Source organism: Ranitomeya imitator, chromosome 5, assembly GCF_032444005.1.
Source record: "Ranitomeya imitator isolate aRanImi1 chromosome 5, aRanImi1.pri, whole genome shotgun sequence".
In the NCBI taxonomy this organism is placed as follows: Eukaryota; Metazoa; Chordata; class Amphibia; order Anura; family Dendrobatidae; genus Ranitomeya; species Ranitomeya imitator.
Window position 1 is genome coordinate 89560227 of NC_091286.1, and position 20817 is coordinate 89581043.

The following is a 20817-nucleotide window of genomic DNA, read 5'->3' on the forward strand; positions in this document are numbered from 1 at the left end:
GGCTGCCCAGTTGTGTACTAGCTATTGCACATGCTGCCATGAAGGTGATATACCTATTCCTCACCGCAGCCAGGCAATACTCTTATAAATGCCATTCCGCCACTGCCAGCTATACCCAACAAGCTCAGTACGCTCTACTGCCACCAGCTCCTATTACTATGATTAATAGCGGGTCAGGATCCAACCCAATCAGTAGCATAATTTACTTCAGAGGACATTGGAGGTACATTTTAGAGCAAGGAAAATGAAGCTAGTAAATATTATAACTTTTACTCCAAAATGAGATAGGCAGTGTTTACAAAAGGTATAAAAACAATATTACAAGATGAGACAATTATAGTATGTACAGAAAAATTACAAAATAAAAGTGATTAAAGATGAAAATAAACTTAAATTTGTCTTATGTCATTCCATGGTAAGCCATGCGGCAGGGTGGAGGAGGAGCACATGCCTCAATGCATCAGGCAGATTGCAGAGTTTCTGTTAGCTGACCTCCTGGGCAAAAAGCTAGTCCTAAAATGAGGTCCTATATTTTATACCCTCTGTTACTGACATCAATGAGGGGCTGGATACACCCCCCTTGGAAAGGTATGAAAAACCTTCCAATAGCTCATAGCCATCCTAACTCGGTCTGTGAGGCTCATAGATGGACGACAAAATTATCATTTTTCTCAGCATGACATTGGTGTTCATTTGAGTCCAAACATGATTTGGCTATGTGACTCGAATAAGCAGTAATGTGTTTCTCAAATTCTGCTTTTGTTGAAGCTTAGAAAATGAACTGTGTGATGGCTCAGTAGATGCAGAGGTCAAATATCTATTCGTCCTGCTTCCAGACCTAATCTGCACGATTATATACCAGTTTAAAAGAACAAAAGAATTGTCCCCGACCATGTGCTTCTTTTGCACATGGCTGAGTAGACCTGCTCACATTCTTGAGGGAGGGGGAAAGAAACTCATGTTACAGCTGAATGCAGGGGTGAGGGAGGAGCTGGCAGTGAAAAGAGCTACTTTGTGCTCTTTACACAGACCTAATGGGGGAAGGGAAGCATGTATATTCTGGTAAAGCAATGGAAAATTCTAGGAAGGTACCTTTGAATATGAGAACATTCATAATATCATTACAATAACCATTTTTCAAACCTTTATATATGATTAGGAAAAGTAAAAAATTCTGCTCTACTTTATTAATTCAAGCTTTGGCTCTTTAAGACAGGAAAATGAAGTAAGCTGATGTCTGGCTCTCCACTATGTCACAATCTTGACAAAAGTGTGAGATTTTCTGCCTCTGAGCTGGATAATTCCACTGTGTGAGTTGGAGATGGCAGCCGTCTGCAGCATGTAAACACAACATAAATCTGTACTGCTGTCCTCATCAGGGCCGCTATCAGGGCATTACTGCCCTTACTGCTGTATGGTGCCCGGTGAATAGAAGGAAAGAGGGGGACCCGATGTCTAGAAGGAAAGACTGGGGGGCCAAGCGCAGTCCAGGTTCCCCCTCTTATGCTTCTGCTCACTGGGCCCCAGGGATTAAAACACTCCTGTGCCGACAATCTAATGTCAACATCAAACACTCCTGTGCCGACAATCTAATGTCAACATATGGTGAAAGTATAATTCAGCCTCTTGATGTGCCTACCTAATAAATTGTGGGGGTGAAACATGTCCTGACGAGCTATATAGTAATGGCAGTTCTATATTATGGTAAATTATACATATGTCACTGAATGAGATAGGTTAGGTGTACAAATGCATCATAATACCAGTTTTGTCAGATTAATTGAGGTCTTTTTGAGGACGAACTTAATGCACTAGCACCTTTGTTTGTATGAATGCTATTGGAAAGTGGCATTCTAATATCAGGGGAAAGTGCAATCTTTCCTAATAACCAATATTTCCTGTATGTCAGTTTAGTCTACTGGGATACTGGTAGATTAGGAGGGTAGAGATACCAAGGACATGAGTATATGGAAGGTAAAAAGATATACGTGTGACCCTTGATCCATTTATTGATCCATGATATGAGATAGTGGATAGATAGAGCACGGTGGCCTTGTGGTTGAATTTTTATAAATAGAAATAAAGGTTATGTTTTATTATTGTAGTCCACCTGATCGGTGATAGTGTTATAATACAGTGGATTCTTTTGAGCTGTGTAAGTCCTCATTCAGTGAAAATACCATCTGGATTTAGCCTAGATGCTGATATCCAGCTGCCAGGGTGAACTGCAGAAGTCTTGAAAAATAAGGTTCAACTCTGTAAACAGTGAGTCTTGGCATAAAATTGATATATTTATCTATAAACGTTTAACCTTTTTCTGACATCGGGCGTAATAGTACGCCAATGCCGGATACCTTCTCTTTGATGTGGGCTCCGGCGGTGAGCCCATATCTTTCCTTGGACATGTCAGCTGTTTTGAACCATGATTAAGATCTTAACAGGTTGAAATGCGTTGGTTCTACCACTATGTGTTGTATCACTATAAACTTTGATTTTTAAATATATATTTTTTTTAATAAACTGGACTTTTAATCCAGGTCTTCACGCTGGAGATTACTCTTCCTCCTCCCTTTTTTCCTCGTTGAGGACAACGCCTCAGATCAAGGCACCTCCGTGCATGTTTTACCTCTACACTCTACCAGGACTTACGCCTTTGTAAAACATCTTATATGGTTGGATTCCTGCTGAGATTGGTGAGCTGAATTTTTCCCTTTTCATCTCCCTGTTTGCATGTTAAAACCAAAGTTACCTTTCAAAAGTACAACTCGTCCTGCAAAAAATAAGCCCTCACATTGCCATATTGATGGAAAAATAAAAAAGTTATGGCTCTGGGAAGGAGGGGATCGAAAAACTAAAATGCAAAACCAAAGCAAAGCTTCTGTCATGAAGGGGTTAAAAACTTATGAAATCCTTATAATTATTGGTCAGTAGTAAAAACATCTTATTAAAAGATGTAAAAGCATTGAAGCAGAAAACCTTGGAAAAAAAACAAAATTTGTGTCAGTCTCAATTTCCTTGTCCACTACTATATAGCAGTACGGAAAGCAGCATAGAGTACTATTAACTTCAATGGGAGCTGAACTACAGTCACAAGACAGTCAATACAGCAGTGATTTTTCTGCTCAGCATACTTTGTACTTCCGGTGGTCATAACACCAAGTATTAACTGATCAGTGGAGATGCTGAGTGTTGGACCGCCCCTGATCAGTTATTGATGAGAAATTAATATATCAGCCTTGAACAAACCTTTTTGCAGAGCCAAGCAAGTTTTCTCTTCACCAGGATGATAAACTACAGTTTGCTGCACTAGCCCCTGTCACCCATCATCTGCCCCAGTAGCCCACAACCACCACCACCTACCCCACCTAGCACCACTACAGCTTTCAGTTACAATTTATATGTTTTTTTGGTTGTTTGTTTTTCATGATTCCATAATTTTTTCCTCAGAATTGAGTGATTCCATAATTTTTCCCCTATGCTTGGTTAAGAAAAGTAACCATTACTGACTACCACATTTTGTGTTCTTTATTTCTTTTAGTGTTTCTTAAAGCCAGAAAGTTGCCATTTGAAATGACTTTAGTTTTGTGACATGTCTGTGATCTGCTTTTTTTCTACAAAATTAAACAACTGAATGAACATCCTCCAAGGTCGGTGATTCTATAATTTTTGCCAGGGGTTGTATTTTCGGCACAGAGGTAGATTTTGGAGAATTGAATGAGCCCCCAAAAAACCTTTCAGTATACAAATAAGTTTACCTATATTCTATTACCCTACAAAAAATGTGTGAGAAGTTAATGCAAACACTTTTTATTTCACATATGCTACCAATAAATGCATTAACTGTACGTTCACATGTGCTTCATGCTACCTGGCAGATATTATAGTCATCAATTTTTGTTTTTCCATTTAATAACTCCAGCTGGGGATGACAAGCTGATCTAAAACACTTTGATATCACACTATGACAGAGATATCAAAGCTTACCATGAAAACACATGATTTATAATAAACCACTTGGATAAAACACAGCTCTGCAACACAGCAAGGTGTAAAGCTACTCGGTTATCTGACACGGCTGTCACACACATCACACTGGGGAAAATGAAAGTACGATAACATCTGTATATTTTCAGAATGTAATCCTTAGCAGTTTTAATATTTAAAATTGCCGACTTAATTAATAGTCATAAGGAACCGAACGCCTTTCCATATTATCTAACAATTGCTATTAAGTTGAAAAACACTACATTCAAACATTAAAGGCACATATATTCATAAAATATATAAAGCTGACCCCTAAACACATAGATCGCATCATGTTAAATATACAAATGGAGATGCTGTTGCTGTTGTAATCTTCATGTCCCGTAAACATCTGCATGCTAAAGCTATAAATATCGGTGCCTGATTAGCATACTGTTGTCTTCATGCTAAACTAGTGTAAAGGAGTGAAAATGCTGTCAACACCTTTTCTGAACAACTTATATTATTATGATGTATTGTCCTGTTTTATATGTTTATTTTGTCAACCTTGTGGCCTGCAATAGATAGTTAGCTTGCAGACAGGGTTAACTGTTGGGACAGCCCATGGTGGGAGGGGTTAAGTGGCATAAGAAGTTAGTTCCTATGTGTAGGCAGTTGTTGAAATTAGAGATGAGCGAACCGTGTACAGCAAAATACAGCAGGAGACAACAGGATCGAAAAAATAGATTACATACAGTAAACACACATAGAATAGATAAGTATATAGATGTCAGCGACACATACAACTAGCACAGTGTGTGCAGCTTACTGTACTTTTATTTATTTTTCTGAAGAAAATGGTGTGGCCTCCCAAGTAATTTTCTTAACCAGCAGAGGGAAAGCTGACAGATGGCAGTAGATGTATTTTCAGGTGACCTCAAGCTCAGAGGTTAGTATTAGAGAGGCGTCAAAAAGACGCATTATAAGCCCTATAGTCATATTGCATAAAAACACGCACCCACTAAAAAGTCCTTTAATTGAAAGGCGAGAGAGGAATGAGCGATACTATTAGTATGGTTTAACTCCTTCAAGACCCAGCCTGTTTTCACTTTTCTGGCCCTGCCAATTTTTCCACTTCTGACCACTGTCACTCTCTGGAATGCTTCAACGGATCCCACTGATTCTAAGACTGTTTTATCAAGACATATTGTTCTTTATGATAGCGGTAAAATTTCCTCAATATGACTTGCGTTTTTTGTGAAAAAGATGGAAATTTGGCAAAAATTTAGAAAAGTTTTCAATTTTCCAACTTTTAATTTTTATGCTTTTAAATCAGAGAGTTATATCGCACAAAACAGTTAATAAATAAAAGATTTCCCATGTGTCTACTTTGCATCAGCACAATTTTGGAACCAAGTTATAAGAGTTAAAAGTTGACCAGCGATTTCTCATTTTTTCAACAAGTTTTACGAAACCAATTTTTTTAGAGACCACATCACATTTGAAGTGACCGTGAGGGGCCTATATGATAGAAAATACCCAAAAGTGACACTATTCTAAAACTGCATCCCTCAAGGTATTCAAAACCACATTCAAGAAGTGTATTAACCCTTCAGGTGCTTCACAGGAATTTTTGGAATGTTTAAAAATAAAATGAACATTTTACTTTTTTTCACAAAAAAATATTCAGATCCAATTTGTTTTATTTTACCAAGGGTAACAGGAGAAATTGGACCCCAATCGTTGTTGTGCAATTAGTCCTGAGTAAGCTAATACCCCACATGTGGGGGTAAACCACTGTTTGGGCGCATGGCAGATCTCGGAAGGGAAGGAGCACCATTTTGAAATACAGACTTTGATTGAATGGTCTGCGGGCGTCACGTTGCGTATGCAGAGCCTCTGATGAACCTAAACATTAGAAACCCCCCACAAGTGACTCCATATTGGAAACGAGACTCCTTATTGAACTTAACTAGATGTGTTGTGAGAACTTTGAACCCCAAGTGTTTCAATTAAGTTTATAACACAGAGCCGTGAAAATAAAAAATCATTTTTGTCCCTCAAAAATGATATTTAGCCCCCAAATTTTTATTTTCACAAGAGCAACAGGAGAAATTGGACCGTAAAAATTGTTGTCCAAATAAAGAAATGTATTTATTGGAAAATATTTTTTTTTTCTTTCTTTGGAGATTTTTTTTTTTTAAATATTTTTATACATTCTATTTTTTTCTTAACTTTATAACATTGTCCCATGTTGGGACATCACTACATTACATCAGATCACTGATCTGACACTGCACTGTGTCATTTCAGCGATCTGACAGGCAGTGCAGGAGGCTTGCCGATGCCTGCTCTCAGCAGGTGCTCGCAGGCCACCTCACTGAAGGACCCAGAAGGACCCCCGTGGCCATTTTGGATCAGGGGGTCTCCATGGAGACCATGAGAATAACGCAATCACATCGCAATAGTCTGTGTCATTTTTTCAATTAAACAACTTTTTTTGTGTGTTTTGATACACTGTGACTATTGGGTTAGTAATGGGGGCATCTTATTGACGCATCTCCATTACTAACCTCTGGGATTTATGTCAACTGAAAATATAAAGGTTACATCAACCCTCCCAACTAACACCCCACTTGCCACCGCTACAGGGCAAGTGGGAAGAGCTAGGCTAAGTGCCAGAATTGGTGCATCTTATAAATGTGCCTTTTCTGGGCTGGCTGAGAGCTGATGCTTTTAGCCTGGGGGCAGTATCCACAGCCCCTTCCTAGGCTATTAATATCAGCCCACAGATATCTACATAGCCTTTGCTGGTTATAAATTATAGGGGGACCCAACCTCATTTTTTGGGGGGTCCCCATTTTAATAACAAGAAAAGTATACAGCTGTGAGCTGGGAACCTCAATGGGTATTACCCCACTCCTAGGCTATAAACATCTGCCTACAGCGATCGGCTTTCCCTTTCCTGTTGGTTCCTGCGGTCATTTTACAGTACATGGCTGCTGAATTGCCAGATTTTCTTCTATCTATGTATTATATATATATATATACTGTATATACATTTGTGTTTTTCACTGACACCTATATATCTACCTATCCTATGCGTATATATCTATTCTATCTATTCTATTTTAACCTGTCACTCTGTGATTTTACTGTATGTTGCACATGAATTGCTGGCTTTTCCAAGGAGATTGGTGTGAAAAAAATCGAACAGCGCTTGCATGGTCCGAGTACTGAGAGATTTTTTCCCCGCACCCATTGACTTCTACTGCCGGATACGATCCAATTTCCAATTACAATTGCAGCATGCTGCAAGTTTTTTCCAGTCTGATCCCATAAAAAGTGCTGATGAACACATCTTCTTTCGATTTCATCGCCAGTGGGAATGAGCTTTTGCATTCTCATTCTATTCAAATCTTCATCATAGTTTCTTGTATGTAGTGCCTGATCCAACATTGATAGATACCAACAGTGGCAGATGGACACAATTCACTCATAATTGTGTCAGGTCAGCAAGTTACTGCAATAAACTGTACAACTGAGTTGTCAATTATTGCGCTGACACTTCATCATGCCCCTACACCAGACTGGACAACTGTGCTGTCAATCACTGCACTGACTGCTCAGCACTGAGGGGTGGAATCATTATAAACCATCAGATTTTCAATTTTACTTAGGTCTTGCCTCTGTCTGAGACATTACAAAACTGTGATCTTCTTTTAGTAAATACATTATTTTATTGATCTAGAGGTATGCTTAATGTCTTTCTCATTCTAGAAAAAAACTACTCTTCAGCTTCAGCTTTTTAACAGAGGTCTGAATGTTTTGTTGCAAAATTGACTGAAATTTCAAACTACTCATAATTCTCTACACTTATATTAAAGCCCAAATTCCATCTGCCAAAAAACAGCCCCCAAGGCTAATACTATCTCCACCATGCTTCATTGCATGTATGGTATTCTTTTAGTTATGTTCTGTGTTAGCTTACCCTTTGGAATTATGGCCAAAAAGTTCAACCTTGGCCTTATCAGACCATATCATGTATTGCCACATGATTTTTACAGACATGTTTTTACAGACATGTTGTAGGTTTTGGCTAAATACAACCGCGTTTGCATGTTTTTCTTTGTTAAAAAAGGCTACCCCACAGGCCAGATATATGAATACGGGAGATTGTTGTCACATGCAATACACAACAACTTGCCAGAAATTTTGGCAGCTCCTTTAATGTTGCTGTAATCCTCTGGGCAGGCTCCCAAACCATTTTTTTTTCTTACATTTTCATAATTTATTGATTGTCCACTTCTATGTAATGTCACTGTTGTGCCAAATTTAAACAATTTCTTGATCACCATCTTCACGGTGGTCCATGGAATATTTCATGCCTTGTAAAGTTTTTGTTCCCTTCTCCTGACTATAGCTTTCAACACTCTGATCCCTGTAAGCTGTTTTGTAAGCTGTGTACTGACTAGTGACTACTAGGGTTGAGTGACCTTTACTTTTATAGGATCGGGTCGGGTTTCACGAAACCCGACCTTTTCAAAAGTCGGGTCGAGTGAAATCGGCCGATCCTATAAAAAAGTCGGGGTCGGGGTCGGCCGAAACTCGAAACCCAATGCAGTGCATTGGGTTTCCAATGGTCCCCAGGGTCTGAAGGAGCGGAAACTATCCTTCAGGCCCTGGGATCCATATTTAAGTGTAAAATAAAGAATTAAAATAAAAAATATCGCTATTCTTACCCTCTGACGCGCCCTGGTACTAACCGGGAACCTTCCTTCCTTCGAATCAGCGCTTCCAGGACCTTGCGGTGATGTCGCGGTGACGTCGCGGCTTGTGATTGGTTGCGCGGCCGCCCATGTGACCGCTCGCGCGACCAATCACAAGCCGCGACGTCACCGCGACGTCAGGCAAGGTCCTGCAAGCGCTGATTCTCAGGAAGGAAGGCTGCCGGAAAGAAGCAGGGCGCGTCCGTGTTATGACCTGGTGGTTAGGACAATAATGGACCTGGTGGTTAAGAGCACACGGAATGACCTGATAGTTACTAATAATACAGAACAAGCTCTGAGACATGGGAACTCTGCTGATCGCAATCCCTAATCCTATCACACACACTAGAAATAGCCGTGGATTGCTCCTAACAATCTACCTATGCAACTCGTCACAGCCTAAGGAACTAGCTAGCCCTAAAGATAGAAAAATAAAGCCTACCTTGCCTCAGAGAAATTCCCCAAAGGAAAAGGCAGCCCCCCACATATAATGACTGTGAGTTAAGAGGAAATTACAAACACAGAGATGAAATAGATTTAGCAAAGTGAGGCCCGACTTACTGAACAGACAGAGGATAGGAAAGGTAACTTTGCGGTCAGCACAAAAACTACAAAAAGACCACGCAGAGGGCGTAAAAAAACCCTCCGCACCAACTCACGGTGCGGAGGCGCTCCCTCTGCGTCCCAGAGCTTCCAGCAAGCAAGACAAAAATCAAAATAGCAAGCTGGACAGAAAAATAGCAAACAAGAGAAAAACAAGCTGGAACTTAGCTTCTGCTGGGAAGACAGGTCACAAGAACGAACCAGGAGCGAACTAGACCAATACTGGAACATTGACAGGTGGCATGGAGCAATGATCTAAGTGGAGTTAAATAGAGCAGCCAGCTAACGAATTAACCTCGTCACCTGTGGAAGGAAACTCAGAAGCCGCAGCCCCACTCACAACCACCAGAGGAAGCCCATGGACAGAACCAGCCGAAGTACCATTCATGACCACAGGAGGGAGCTTGACAACAGAATTCACAACAGTCCGAGGGTGAATATATTCCTATTAGGTATATACTCACCCTCGGACGCGCCCTGCTTCTTTCCGGCAGCCTTCCTTCCTAAGAATCAGCGCTTGCAGGACCTTGCGTGACGTCGCGGCTTGTGATTGGTCGCGCGAGCGGTCACATGGGCGGCCGCGCGACCAATCACAAGCCGCGACGTCACCACGACGTCAACGCAAGGTCCTGCAAGCGCTGATTCGAAGGAAGGAAGGTTCCCGGTAAGTACCAGGGCGCGTCAGAGGGTAAGTATAGCGATATTTTTTATTTTAATTCTTTATTTTACATTAAATATGGATTCCGATACCGATTTCCGATATTGCAAACATATCGGAAATCGGGATCGGAATTCCGATAACACATTCAGAAGATCGCCGACTTCATGGCCGACGCCACACAGGGGTCGGGTTTCATGAAACCCGACTTTGCCAAAAGTCGGCGACTTCTGAAAGTGGCCGACCCGTTTCGCTCAACCCTAGTGATTACTATTTAACATCAATTTAAATGTGACTGGCTAATTCTGAACACAACCACATCCTCATTTATAAGGGAGTGTTCACACTTGTGCATATTATTTTAGTGTTACTGTTTTTATCTGCTCCCACAAAATAAATTCAGTTTGCTTCTCAATGGATTTGAAATCATTTTTCTTATTCTACTTGGCATGATTTTTTTTACATGACAAAAACCTAGCATTTTGACAGAGGTAGGTAGAATTTTTATATCATTGTATAATAATATATTATAAATGGGTTAAAATTTGCTACAATGCTTCTGTTCAAGATTTTTTCATTAATATTAGTGAGGGTTGCTGTTCTTACTATATAAGCCTCTTTGAAAGTTGTCCAGTGTAATTGAAGTAAGCATTGTATGAGGTTTTTCTAAAAAGGCCTGTAAAAAATATTTTGCAACCATTCTAGCATGTATTTTCAAAGTAAGAAACCAGCTTCACTAGGTCTAAAATATCTATATAATAATGTATCCAGTTAGTATTGTTGAATCTGATGACATATCTGTTTAAACCTTATAAAGCCAATATTATTATTATTATTATTTATTTATATAGCACCATTAATTCCATTGTGCTGTACATGAGAAGGGGGTTACATCAAAATACACATATCACTTACAGTAAACAAGCAAACAATGACTGACTGGTACAGAGGGAAGAGGACCCTGCCCTTGCGGGCTTACATTCTACAGGATTATGGGGAAGGAGACAGTAGGTCGGGGGTTGCAGTAGCTCAGATGGTGTTGAGGTGGCCGTGTGGTCATTACAGATTGTAAGCTTCTTTGAAGAGGTGGGTTTTCAGGTTCCGTTTGAAGGATCCAAATGTGGTGGGTAACCGGACATGTTGGGGCACAGAATTCCAGAGGATGGGGGAGATTCGAGAGAAGTCTTGGAGGCGATTGGGTGAGCAGCAAATAAGCATGGAGGAGAGAACGAGGTCTTTGGAGGACTGGAGATTATGTGGGGGAAGATATCGGGAGATTAGTTCAGAAATATACGGAGGAGAAAGATTATAGATGGCTTTGTAGGTCAGTGTTAGTAGTTTAAACTGGATAAACTGGGAAATTGGGAGCCAGTGAAGGAATTTGCAAAAAAGGGGAAGCAGGAGTGCAGCGAGGAGAGAGATTAATTAGTCGAGCAGCAGCAGTCGAGTTAAGGATGGACTGGAGGGGTGCAAGAGTGTTAGAAGGTAGGCCACATAGTAGGATGTTGCAGTAGTTGAGGCAGGAGATGATTAGTGCATGCACAAGCATTTTGGTACAGTGAGGGTTGCGGGAAAGGACGGATTCTGGAAATATTTTTGAGCTGGAGGTGACAGGAGGTGGCGAGAGCTTGGATGGGCGGCTTGAAGGACAGGGCCGAGTCAAGGGTTACTCCGAGGCAGTGGATTTTGGGGACAGGGGAAAGTGTGATTTCATTTATTTTGATAGATAGATCAGTTAGGGAAGATATTTGAGATGGAGGAAAGATAATTAGTTCAGATTTGTCCACATTGAGCTTGAGGAAGTGAGAGGAGAAGAAGGAGGATATGGCTGATATACACACTGGGATTCTGGAGAGCAGAGAGGTGACATCTGGGCCAGAGAGGTAGATCTGAGTGTCAACAGCATATAGATGGTACTGGAAGCCATAGGACCTTATGAGTTGTGTATAGAATGAGAAGAGTAAGGGCCCTATGACAGAGCCTTGAGGGACACCAACAGAGAGGGGGCAAGATGAAGAGGTAGTATGGGAGTAGGAAGCGCTAAATGTGCGGTTGGTAAGGTATGAGGAGATCCAAGATAGAGCAAGGTCTTTGACACCAAATATCACTGTGGACCATCATTTCTCCACTAGGAGAGTCTTGCCAAACAAATCATGATATGTTGGCTAAAGATGATATGCCATCAGGTCATAAACTGCTAGTTTTTGCTCTTATCATATATTATCTTTTTCTCTGAGAATTCTATTTTTGTCTTTGTTAAATATCTGCCACTCGGTTTCTGACATATGGGCCTGTTTGTGTAGTTTTATTTTTTATATTTTTTACCAAAAGAGTATTGCTTAACGGATAATAATGCAGATACCCGCCATCAGAAAAGTCCCTTTGAGCAATGCCCACTTGATAAAAATCATGAAAATCACTACTAAATAAAAAAGTTGATATCACTGAACCTGTATGGTGGATTTAAAAAGTTCTATTTAGTTTCTGTTAATGTGACATGACAAAAACAGGACAGCCAGTTTGATAGTACGTCATCACGTTTAATATACAGTGAGGACAGTAATTATTTGATACACTGCCAATTTTGCCACCTACAAAAACTGGAGAGGTCTTCATCGCAGGTACACTTCAACTGCGGGAGACATAATCTTTAAAAAATCCAGAAAAATCACATTTTATTATTTTTACATAATTAATATTGCATAAAATAAACATTTGATACAGCAGAAAAACAGAGCTTAATATTTGGTACAGAAGCCTTTGTTTGAAATTACAGAGGTCAGACATTTCCTGTAGTTCTTGACCAATTTTTCACTGTAACAGGGATTTGGGCCTGTCGCTGGGCTACATTGAGTTTCAGTTCCCTCCAAAGATTTACTATTTAGGTCTGGAGACTGGCTAGGCAACTCCAGGACCTTGAAGTGCTTCTTACGGAGCCATTCCTTAGTTGCCCTGGCTGTGTGCTTTGGTTCATTGCCATGCTGGAAGACCCAGCCACGACCCATCTTCAATGATCTCACACAGGGAAGGAGGCTGTTGGCCAAAATCTCACGATACATGACCCCATCCATCCTGAATACAACACGGTGAAGTTGTCCTGTCCCCTTTGCAGAAAAGCACCCTCAAAGTATAATGTTTCCCCACCATGCTTCACAGTTAGGACAGTGTTCACGGTTAGAACAGTAGAGTTGTACTCATTCTTCTTCTTCTTCAAAACACGGATAGTGGAGTTTATACCAAAAAGTTGTATCTGGATCATCCCGATGCTCTTTGGCAAACTTCAAATGGGCCTGGACATGTGCTGGCGTGAGCAAGGGGACCTTTTATGCCCTGCAGGGTTTTAATCCATTACGCTGTATTGTGTTACTAATGGTAATGCTTGAGACGGTGGTCCCAGTTCTCCTCAGGCCATTGACCAGGTCCTCCCATGTAATTCTGGGCTGATTCCTGACCATTCTCAGGATCATCCTTACTTCACGAGGGGCAAGATTTTGCAAGGATCCCCAGAAAGAGGAAGATTGACCGTTATCTTGTGTTTCTACCATTTTTGAATAATTGTGCCAACAGTTGTTGCCTTCTCACCAACTGCTTGCCTATTGTCCTGTAGCCCATCCCAGCCTTGTGCAGGTCTACAGTTTTGTCCGTAATCTCCATAGACAGCTCTTTGATCTTAGCCATAGTGAGTTTGGAGTGTGATTGATTGAACATGTAGACAGGTGTCTTTAATACAGGTAATGAGTTCAAACAGGTGCAATTAATACAGGTAATGAGTAGGAGGGCTAACAGATCTGTGAGAGCCAGAATTCTTGCTGGTTGGTAGGTCACCAAATACTTATTTAATGGAATAAAATGCAAATTAATTATTTAAAAATATGATTTTCTGGTTTTTATTTTTAGATTCTGTCCCTCACAGTTGAAGTGTACATACGCTAAAAACTACAGACATCTCCATTCTTTATAGGTGGGAAAAGTTGCAAAATCGGCAGTGTATCAAATACTTAGAGTACCGTCACACAGTGGCATTTTGATCGCTAGGACGGCACGATTCGTGACGTTCCAGCGATATATCCGTGACTTTCCAGCAATCTCGCTGTGTCTGACACGCTACTGCGATCAGGGACCCCGCTGAGAATCGTACGTCGTAGCAGATCGTTTGAAACTTTCTTTCGTCGTCTAGTGTCCCGCTGTGGCGGCATGATCGCATGGTGTAACAAAGGTGTGCACGATATTGTATACGATGTGCGCATAGTAACCAACGGCTTATACATCGCACATACGTCATGAAATTATCGCTCCAGCGTCGTACATTGCAAAGTGTGACAGCAGTCTACGACGCTGGAGCGATATTGTTACGATGCTGGAGCGTCACGGATCGTGCCGTCGTAGCGATCAAAATGCCACTGTGTGACGGTACCCTTATTTTCACCACTGTAAATTACATTTGTCTATTATTTACCAATGAGCTTCACTCTTAGTGTTAATTGGAACTGTTAACAGTTAATGATTACACTTCAGCATCAGCCAAGTACCATTACAACTAAACAAAAGTATATCAGCAGTAAAAGAACATAACACTTTGAAATACCTCAGGACAGGCAGAAAATATCAAACTGCAGATTCCACCTGATAATTGTAAGAGAAAGCCAAAGAAGGTGTAAAAAGTAGGTGGCAATGCAGATGATTGTGCTTAATTCACACATGCAAAATGCTAATATCAATTAAATCTTATGAAATTCTTGAAAATTACTAAAGTGTAAAAAAATGTATTAGAGCTAGAGACATACACTGCAACATAAAGCAACGCGGACTGAAGTAAATGTTATATGAGACCCAAATTATACAACTCTATCCAATGATAAAATAAAGTCCAACAGGAGAAGACGTTCACTATCTTTAAATTCTCATTCAGGTGATCTGTCCGTGTTAGTAGTGATAGCACTCAGACAGCCCAAAGAACAATTTTATTGAATTTGAGTGTTCAGATAACTCACCCAATAAGGTCTTTAGCTCGGCAAAAATATGGGTTCCAATTATGAATACATTGTAATTATTAAAAAAGGAAACTATATTTTGTCTTGCAATATTTTTAAATGTTGATGTATAAAAACATTGGCATATGGATGGAGTACAGATGACAATCTGCAGAGAAATGTGACTATTTTTCATACGCTCGTCTAAACCCCATAACTAAAATGAATATCAGCTGTTCAGCTCTTCCACAGTCATCATCAGTGGAAGATGGTCATCCAAGTATAGAAAATGTCCTCATGTCATCCAGTGTTGCTGCCACACAGTTCACAGAGACAGCCCTTAGTGCCATTAATGAGACTTTCTTTAGATGTGTGAGCTAAACCATGAAATGGCAGAAATGGCAGAATAAAAGATGCACTGGATAGCATGCTTACGTCTCTATGATTAGCCTCACATTTAAACCACTCACAGAAGAATCTGACAACATAACATCATTATGGTGCTTCCTATCAAGGTGTAGAACCTATTTGGCTACAAGATAACAATCAGTTCTTGAAGCTGGTGTGTAAAAAGTAGAATGTAGCATGTCACTTCTTTTCTGCGGATTTTCACCTGCTCCAATAGGAAAATGCAGATGAAAGTCCGCATAAGAATTCGCAGTAAAAACTGTGATAAATCCACAGTAAAAACCACAACGGGTTTTCCCTGTGTATTTTGGAATTCCGCTGCGGAAAAATCTGCAGTGGAATCCGCAAAGTGTGCACATAGCCTAAAATGCATGGCATGGGCAAGGCCTGGCCAAACTAAAAGAATTAGGAATAGTCTATGCTAACCCCTAACCGATGCTGTCTAGAGATATGAATTGGGAATCCTCATGATGCTCCTCATGTTCCCTCAAGTTGTGGATCACTGCATTAGTTTGGTTCTTCACAGAAATAATAAGGGGTTTGCAAAAAAAGGTCTAATGACGGTCTTTATCTCTGGATGCCATGGAACTCAATGGCAGCCACACATTTTTCAGCACCAACCTATGTTCAAACACAAGTACCTGTACTGAAGTAGATTAACCAAATTCTGCTCCACTACCGATTAGCATGTCTACAAAATTACACAACATTTTCATAGTAAGCATTTTCTCAAATCACATCATTTTAACATCTTTTACCCAGCCATTTTTATTATAATAGGGCTGCTTTTTTCACTTCCAAAACACAGTCACATCTGTCCAGGGGTTGAGTCTGGTATTGCAGCTCAACTTGCAAAACCACAACCGCAAAACAAATAATGGACAGGTGTGGTGAAGTTTCTAGAATATGCATGTTGTCTCTTAAGAGAGGAAGGGACTTGAACTCTAATGCAACTTATTGGAAGTAGCTATCCTAAAAGTCAACATTGACCCTTTAACGAGCCTTGTCATATGATTGGGATAAAGCCAAACTAGAATCTTAATTTGCTGGGTTATGAAGTGTTGCTCCTCCTCAGTGCAAAGCAAGTCCTATCGCTCTCTGAAGAGACAATTTCCATATTTAACTTCCCAGAGGTGCATTGCACTGCCTATAAGTCTCCTTACAGTGGAATGTCAGGCATATCACTCTCCACAAGGAGAGACATTACTGATTCAAAGCTTCTAGAAGAAATCTAGCTTGTTCTTTTAATACTGAATAAAGTCTTTACTGATATAATGACCATTATTGTTCTGTTGACAACAATAATTTAGAGTAAGATAGATTGATTTGTAATGTCCATAAACAGTATTTCCACATGAAATCAAATCATCACTTAATATAAGTCCTTGACATGACCTTAACTGTCAAGGTGATAAAACTTATTTTAATATCTACTTATATATTAATGTTATTTCCACCTACAATTCATAAATAGTGAATGACGCCTTATCCAACTCCTGGGTGTTATATGACCAAGCTTTCTTTAACTCTATCCTGATCAGTGATGTAGTCATACTGGGATGGGCAACTTGCCATAACATAATTGGATGGATTTACAGCACAGAATTATTAACATGTTGATAGAAGAGCAGAAGTCAAGCACTAGAACCTTATGGACACATTGCAGTTTCATAATAGAAATTTTCTGAATCATTGTAGTATCTCCTTGTGGTTCCCATTTTTTGCAAAGATAAAACTATGATGATATTTTCCTCTAAAAATATTAATTCTAGTGGAGAATATATTGTTGTACACACAATGTGGTAGCACATAGTATTTGTATGGCTCGTCAATATCAAACCTGGAATATTGTTCCTCACAATGGCTCTATGCACAGGTTTTCTCTTATATTTATAGATTTTTTTTATTTTGTGCGGAAATATCTTTAAATACAGTAATGCTCACTGTCAATAAACAGCTCTATGCCATGAGAATCTGAGATGATTCATGATACAAATAATCTCTGTAAAAGGCACCTGCTAAGCCTTTGATCAATACAATAGTAGATGCCAGCTCTAATCTTACCGCAAACAACATCATCTGGTACAATTTATGACATACAGACAACATTAGCAGTCTCACTTAAAAAAAATAAGCAAAAAATAAAATATAATCTAAAATATTCAGAACTATGCAGTACATGTTAATCAATCATGTCTCATCAAATATAAAGCCACAGAAAATGTGATAATTTTCTCCACTTCTCTACTGTAATACTTAATATAAACTATTACCATATGTGTATAACCACATAGAAACACAACATATTCTCAAAAACAAAGAAAGCAATAGCATGTCATACGTCAAAGTTCATTGGCAAGACAGTTTTAAGATATTGCAATAAGTGGCTTAATTAGTTATGCTAAACATTAATCTTTGTATCAAAACCAATAATTTTGAGAAATTTTTATGTTAAGATGTTACTTTTGGCCAGACATGTTCAGAATTGTAGTGCAAGTTACCGAATTCTAGAAAGGATTCAGATAATACTTTGAATATTTAAAAAAAAATACAGAAGGAAAGGAATGTTAAAAAATGCATGATTGCCCGATGTAAGTGGTTCAAGTGAAGGCCATACTTGTGGTCTCCGGTAGGGCAGAAAGCAACAAGGTCCGGTTCCTCAGCCACCTGACCGCTAGGGCTTTTGATTGGCTGTAGTAATCAGCAGACTAGATTGGGATGTCTTCAGAGTTGGATCTGAATGGGACCTCATCATTTTTTGTCCTACCAGAAACAGCAGGAGAAGCCTGTGCTAGAGTCACAGTTGGTAACTTTACATTAATTTATTATTTTTAACCATACCTTCCTTCTGTATTTTTTTCTTTAAAATTTGATCACTTTTTTAAGGCACAATAGGCATTACATGCCCAATACTGATAATGACTGGCCATTATTAGTATACCATTTAATTTAGGCTAAGACATGCATTAATTAAATGTTCACATGTATGTTTTATGTATATTCTGATTGTTAACACATGCAGAAAACTCCATTTAAGAAAATGGGGATTTCAGTAGGCTTATCCACCCACCATTCATTCCATTGTACACACTTCTGTGATGAGATGACATTTCATCTGCTACTTGTCTCCTTAAGGTGCCTTCCCTGCTGCTCCCACTCAAAAGTTTGAGGTGTTCTGGGCTACCTCCAAAATGTCTGAGATGCTCAGGGCTACTGCCCCTTGCTTTTTGAAGATGTTCTGAGTTTCCACTTAATATATGTTTTTGGAGATGATCTGGGCTGCCACTGCTCAGCTTTTGGTACTCTGGACTACCACCAGACCTATGCTTTTTAAAATGTTCAGGACTACTACTTAATATTTGTTTTTGTAGATTTTCTGGACTACTACAAGAATGCCTTTGTGGCTCAGGACTACTTTTACCCACACTTTTATGATGCTCTGGACTGGCACTTTTCAGATGTTTCTGATGGTCAGGGCTTGCTGTACTCCTAGGCTTTTGAAGATGTTCCGGGCTGCCACTTCCTCGTTTCTGATGCTCTGGACTTCCTTCACTTTTGCTTTTTTGAAGGTGTTCAGGACTGTTAGTAGAATTTGGTTTATGATGATCTGGACTATCTGTGCTACCTGCACTAGATGTGCTACTTCCATCACCAACATCTCGTAGGAAAGTACTGGTTGTTGTATTCAACTGACAGAGGCTATTTTGACTGTCGATGGAACAACGACTACCAGCAACTCCAATTTTATCATCATCTAGCAAAAAACAAAGTTCTTTCAGTTCAAGGTTTTCTTTTACCACTTCTTCTTGTTTAACTTCAAGCTCCTTTAGTTTTTGCAAATATAAAGTAACTTCTTTTTGCATTATTCCAGAAGTAAATCTTCCCAGTCTCTGCCATTCTCTTGAAATCCGTTTACCCTTTTGTCGGTCATCATCCAAGAAGCAACATAGGTCTCTAAGTTCTTGGTTGTCTTCTTGCAGCTTCTGATTTACATCCTTAAATAGAAAAATATTTTGTATTAGTAAATGAACACTTTAGGAATCTTATACATCTTATTTCCTGCAAACTAATCAGTCCAAATCTGAAATTGGACAGTTTATTCTTACACCTGAAAGAAATGCAATTTACCATCATCTATGTAATTTCTTTAAAGGGAATCAGTCACCTCATTTTTCGCATATAAGCTGTGGCCACCACCATTAGGGGCTTGTCTACAGCCTTCAGTAATGCTGTAGATAAGCCCCCGATGTAACTTGAAAGATAAGAAAAACAAGTTAGATTATACTCACCCAGGGGCGGTCATGGTTCGGTTCGGGTCCAATGGGCATCGCGGGTCTGAGTCCGGTGCCTCCCATGTTCATGCCATGAGGTCCTCTTCCTTGCTTCTGTCATGGCTCCTGCACAGGTATACTGATTTGCTCTGTTGAGGGCAGCATAAAGTACTGCAGTGCGCAGGCGCAGGGCCTCTCTGACCTTTCCATGTGCCTGCGCACTGCAGTACTTTGCTGTACCCTCAACAGGTCAAAAAATTATGCCTGCACAGGAGCCGCGACCAAAACAAGGAAGAGGACATTATCGCATGAAAATGGGAGGCGCTGGACCTGGACCTGGGGCGCCCATCGGACCCGGACCGCACCGGACCACCCCTGAGTGAGCAAAAGCTAACTTGTTTTACTTATTTTTCAGGTTACATTGGGGGCTTATTTACAGCATTATAGAATGCTGTATATAAGCCCCTAGTGGCGGTGGTCGCATCTTATATGCGAAAAATGAAGTGACAGATTCCCTTTAATTTATTTGTAATACAATTGATAAGATATAACATTCTGTAACTTGGTCTTTAGGAAATCAGAATTTTTAAACTGAACCAATATTTTTATATGCCTATAACAAGTTAAAATAATCTATGAAAGGTTAACACATCCTTCTGCGATGTAATGCTGCTTTCACATCACATTCAGAAGATTGGCTCGCTCTTCTTTTTTTTTTTAATAAATGAGAGGGTAGGACCTCTTCTCAAGGGAGGTGGCAATAATGGAAATCATTCATTTAATAAAAAAAAATATATAGAACAGAAGGTCTCCAGAATGTGATGTGAAAATCGTATACATAATTCCACCTTTATTTTGTCCACAATTCAAAAAAAGTTATTGGTGTGCATGAAGAATAGAACATGATCCACACTGATAAGGTGGTATACAGTAAGGTCAGTTTATGCTTATTGCAATAACAGAATTGTTAAAAAAAATGGTTAATCTTCATCTTTTTAATATCAGAAAAATTACAGAAAAACAAGTATTGTGCAATGTTATCATCTGAGTCTCTTTTAGCACGATTTCCCGGACATTCCAAATAGCAGTGGTCAATAATTCCCAGAAATTACCAAGGACAGCTTGTTGTTTTTGTCCAGATTAATGATATGTGTCTGTTTTTGTCTGAATCCACC

General features: G+C 39.7%; 1 protein-coding gene across 1 annotated transcript in view; it reads right to left on the minus strand.

Annotated features, from left to right (window-relative positions):
- The window catches only part of CCDC85A (coiled-coil domain containing 85A), a 497193-nt gene that overhangs the window by 368131 nt on the left and 108245 nt on the right, over positions 1–20817 (minus strand). Inside the window, exon 2 of the mRNA XM_069768914.1 lies at positions 18442–19366. Coding sequence (XP_069625015.1) covers positions 18442–19366 — 925 coding nt within the window. The remainder of the gene's footprint in view (positions 1–18441; positions 19367–20817) is intronic.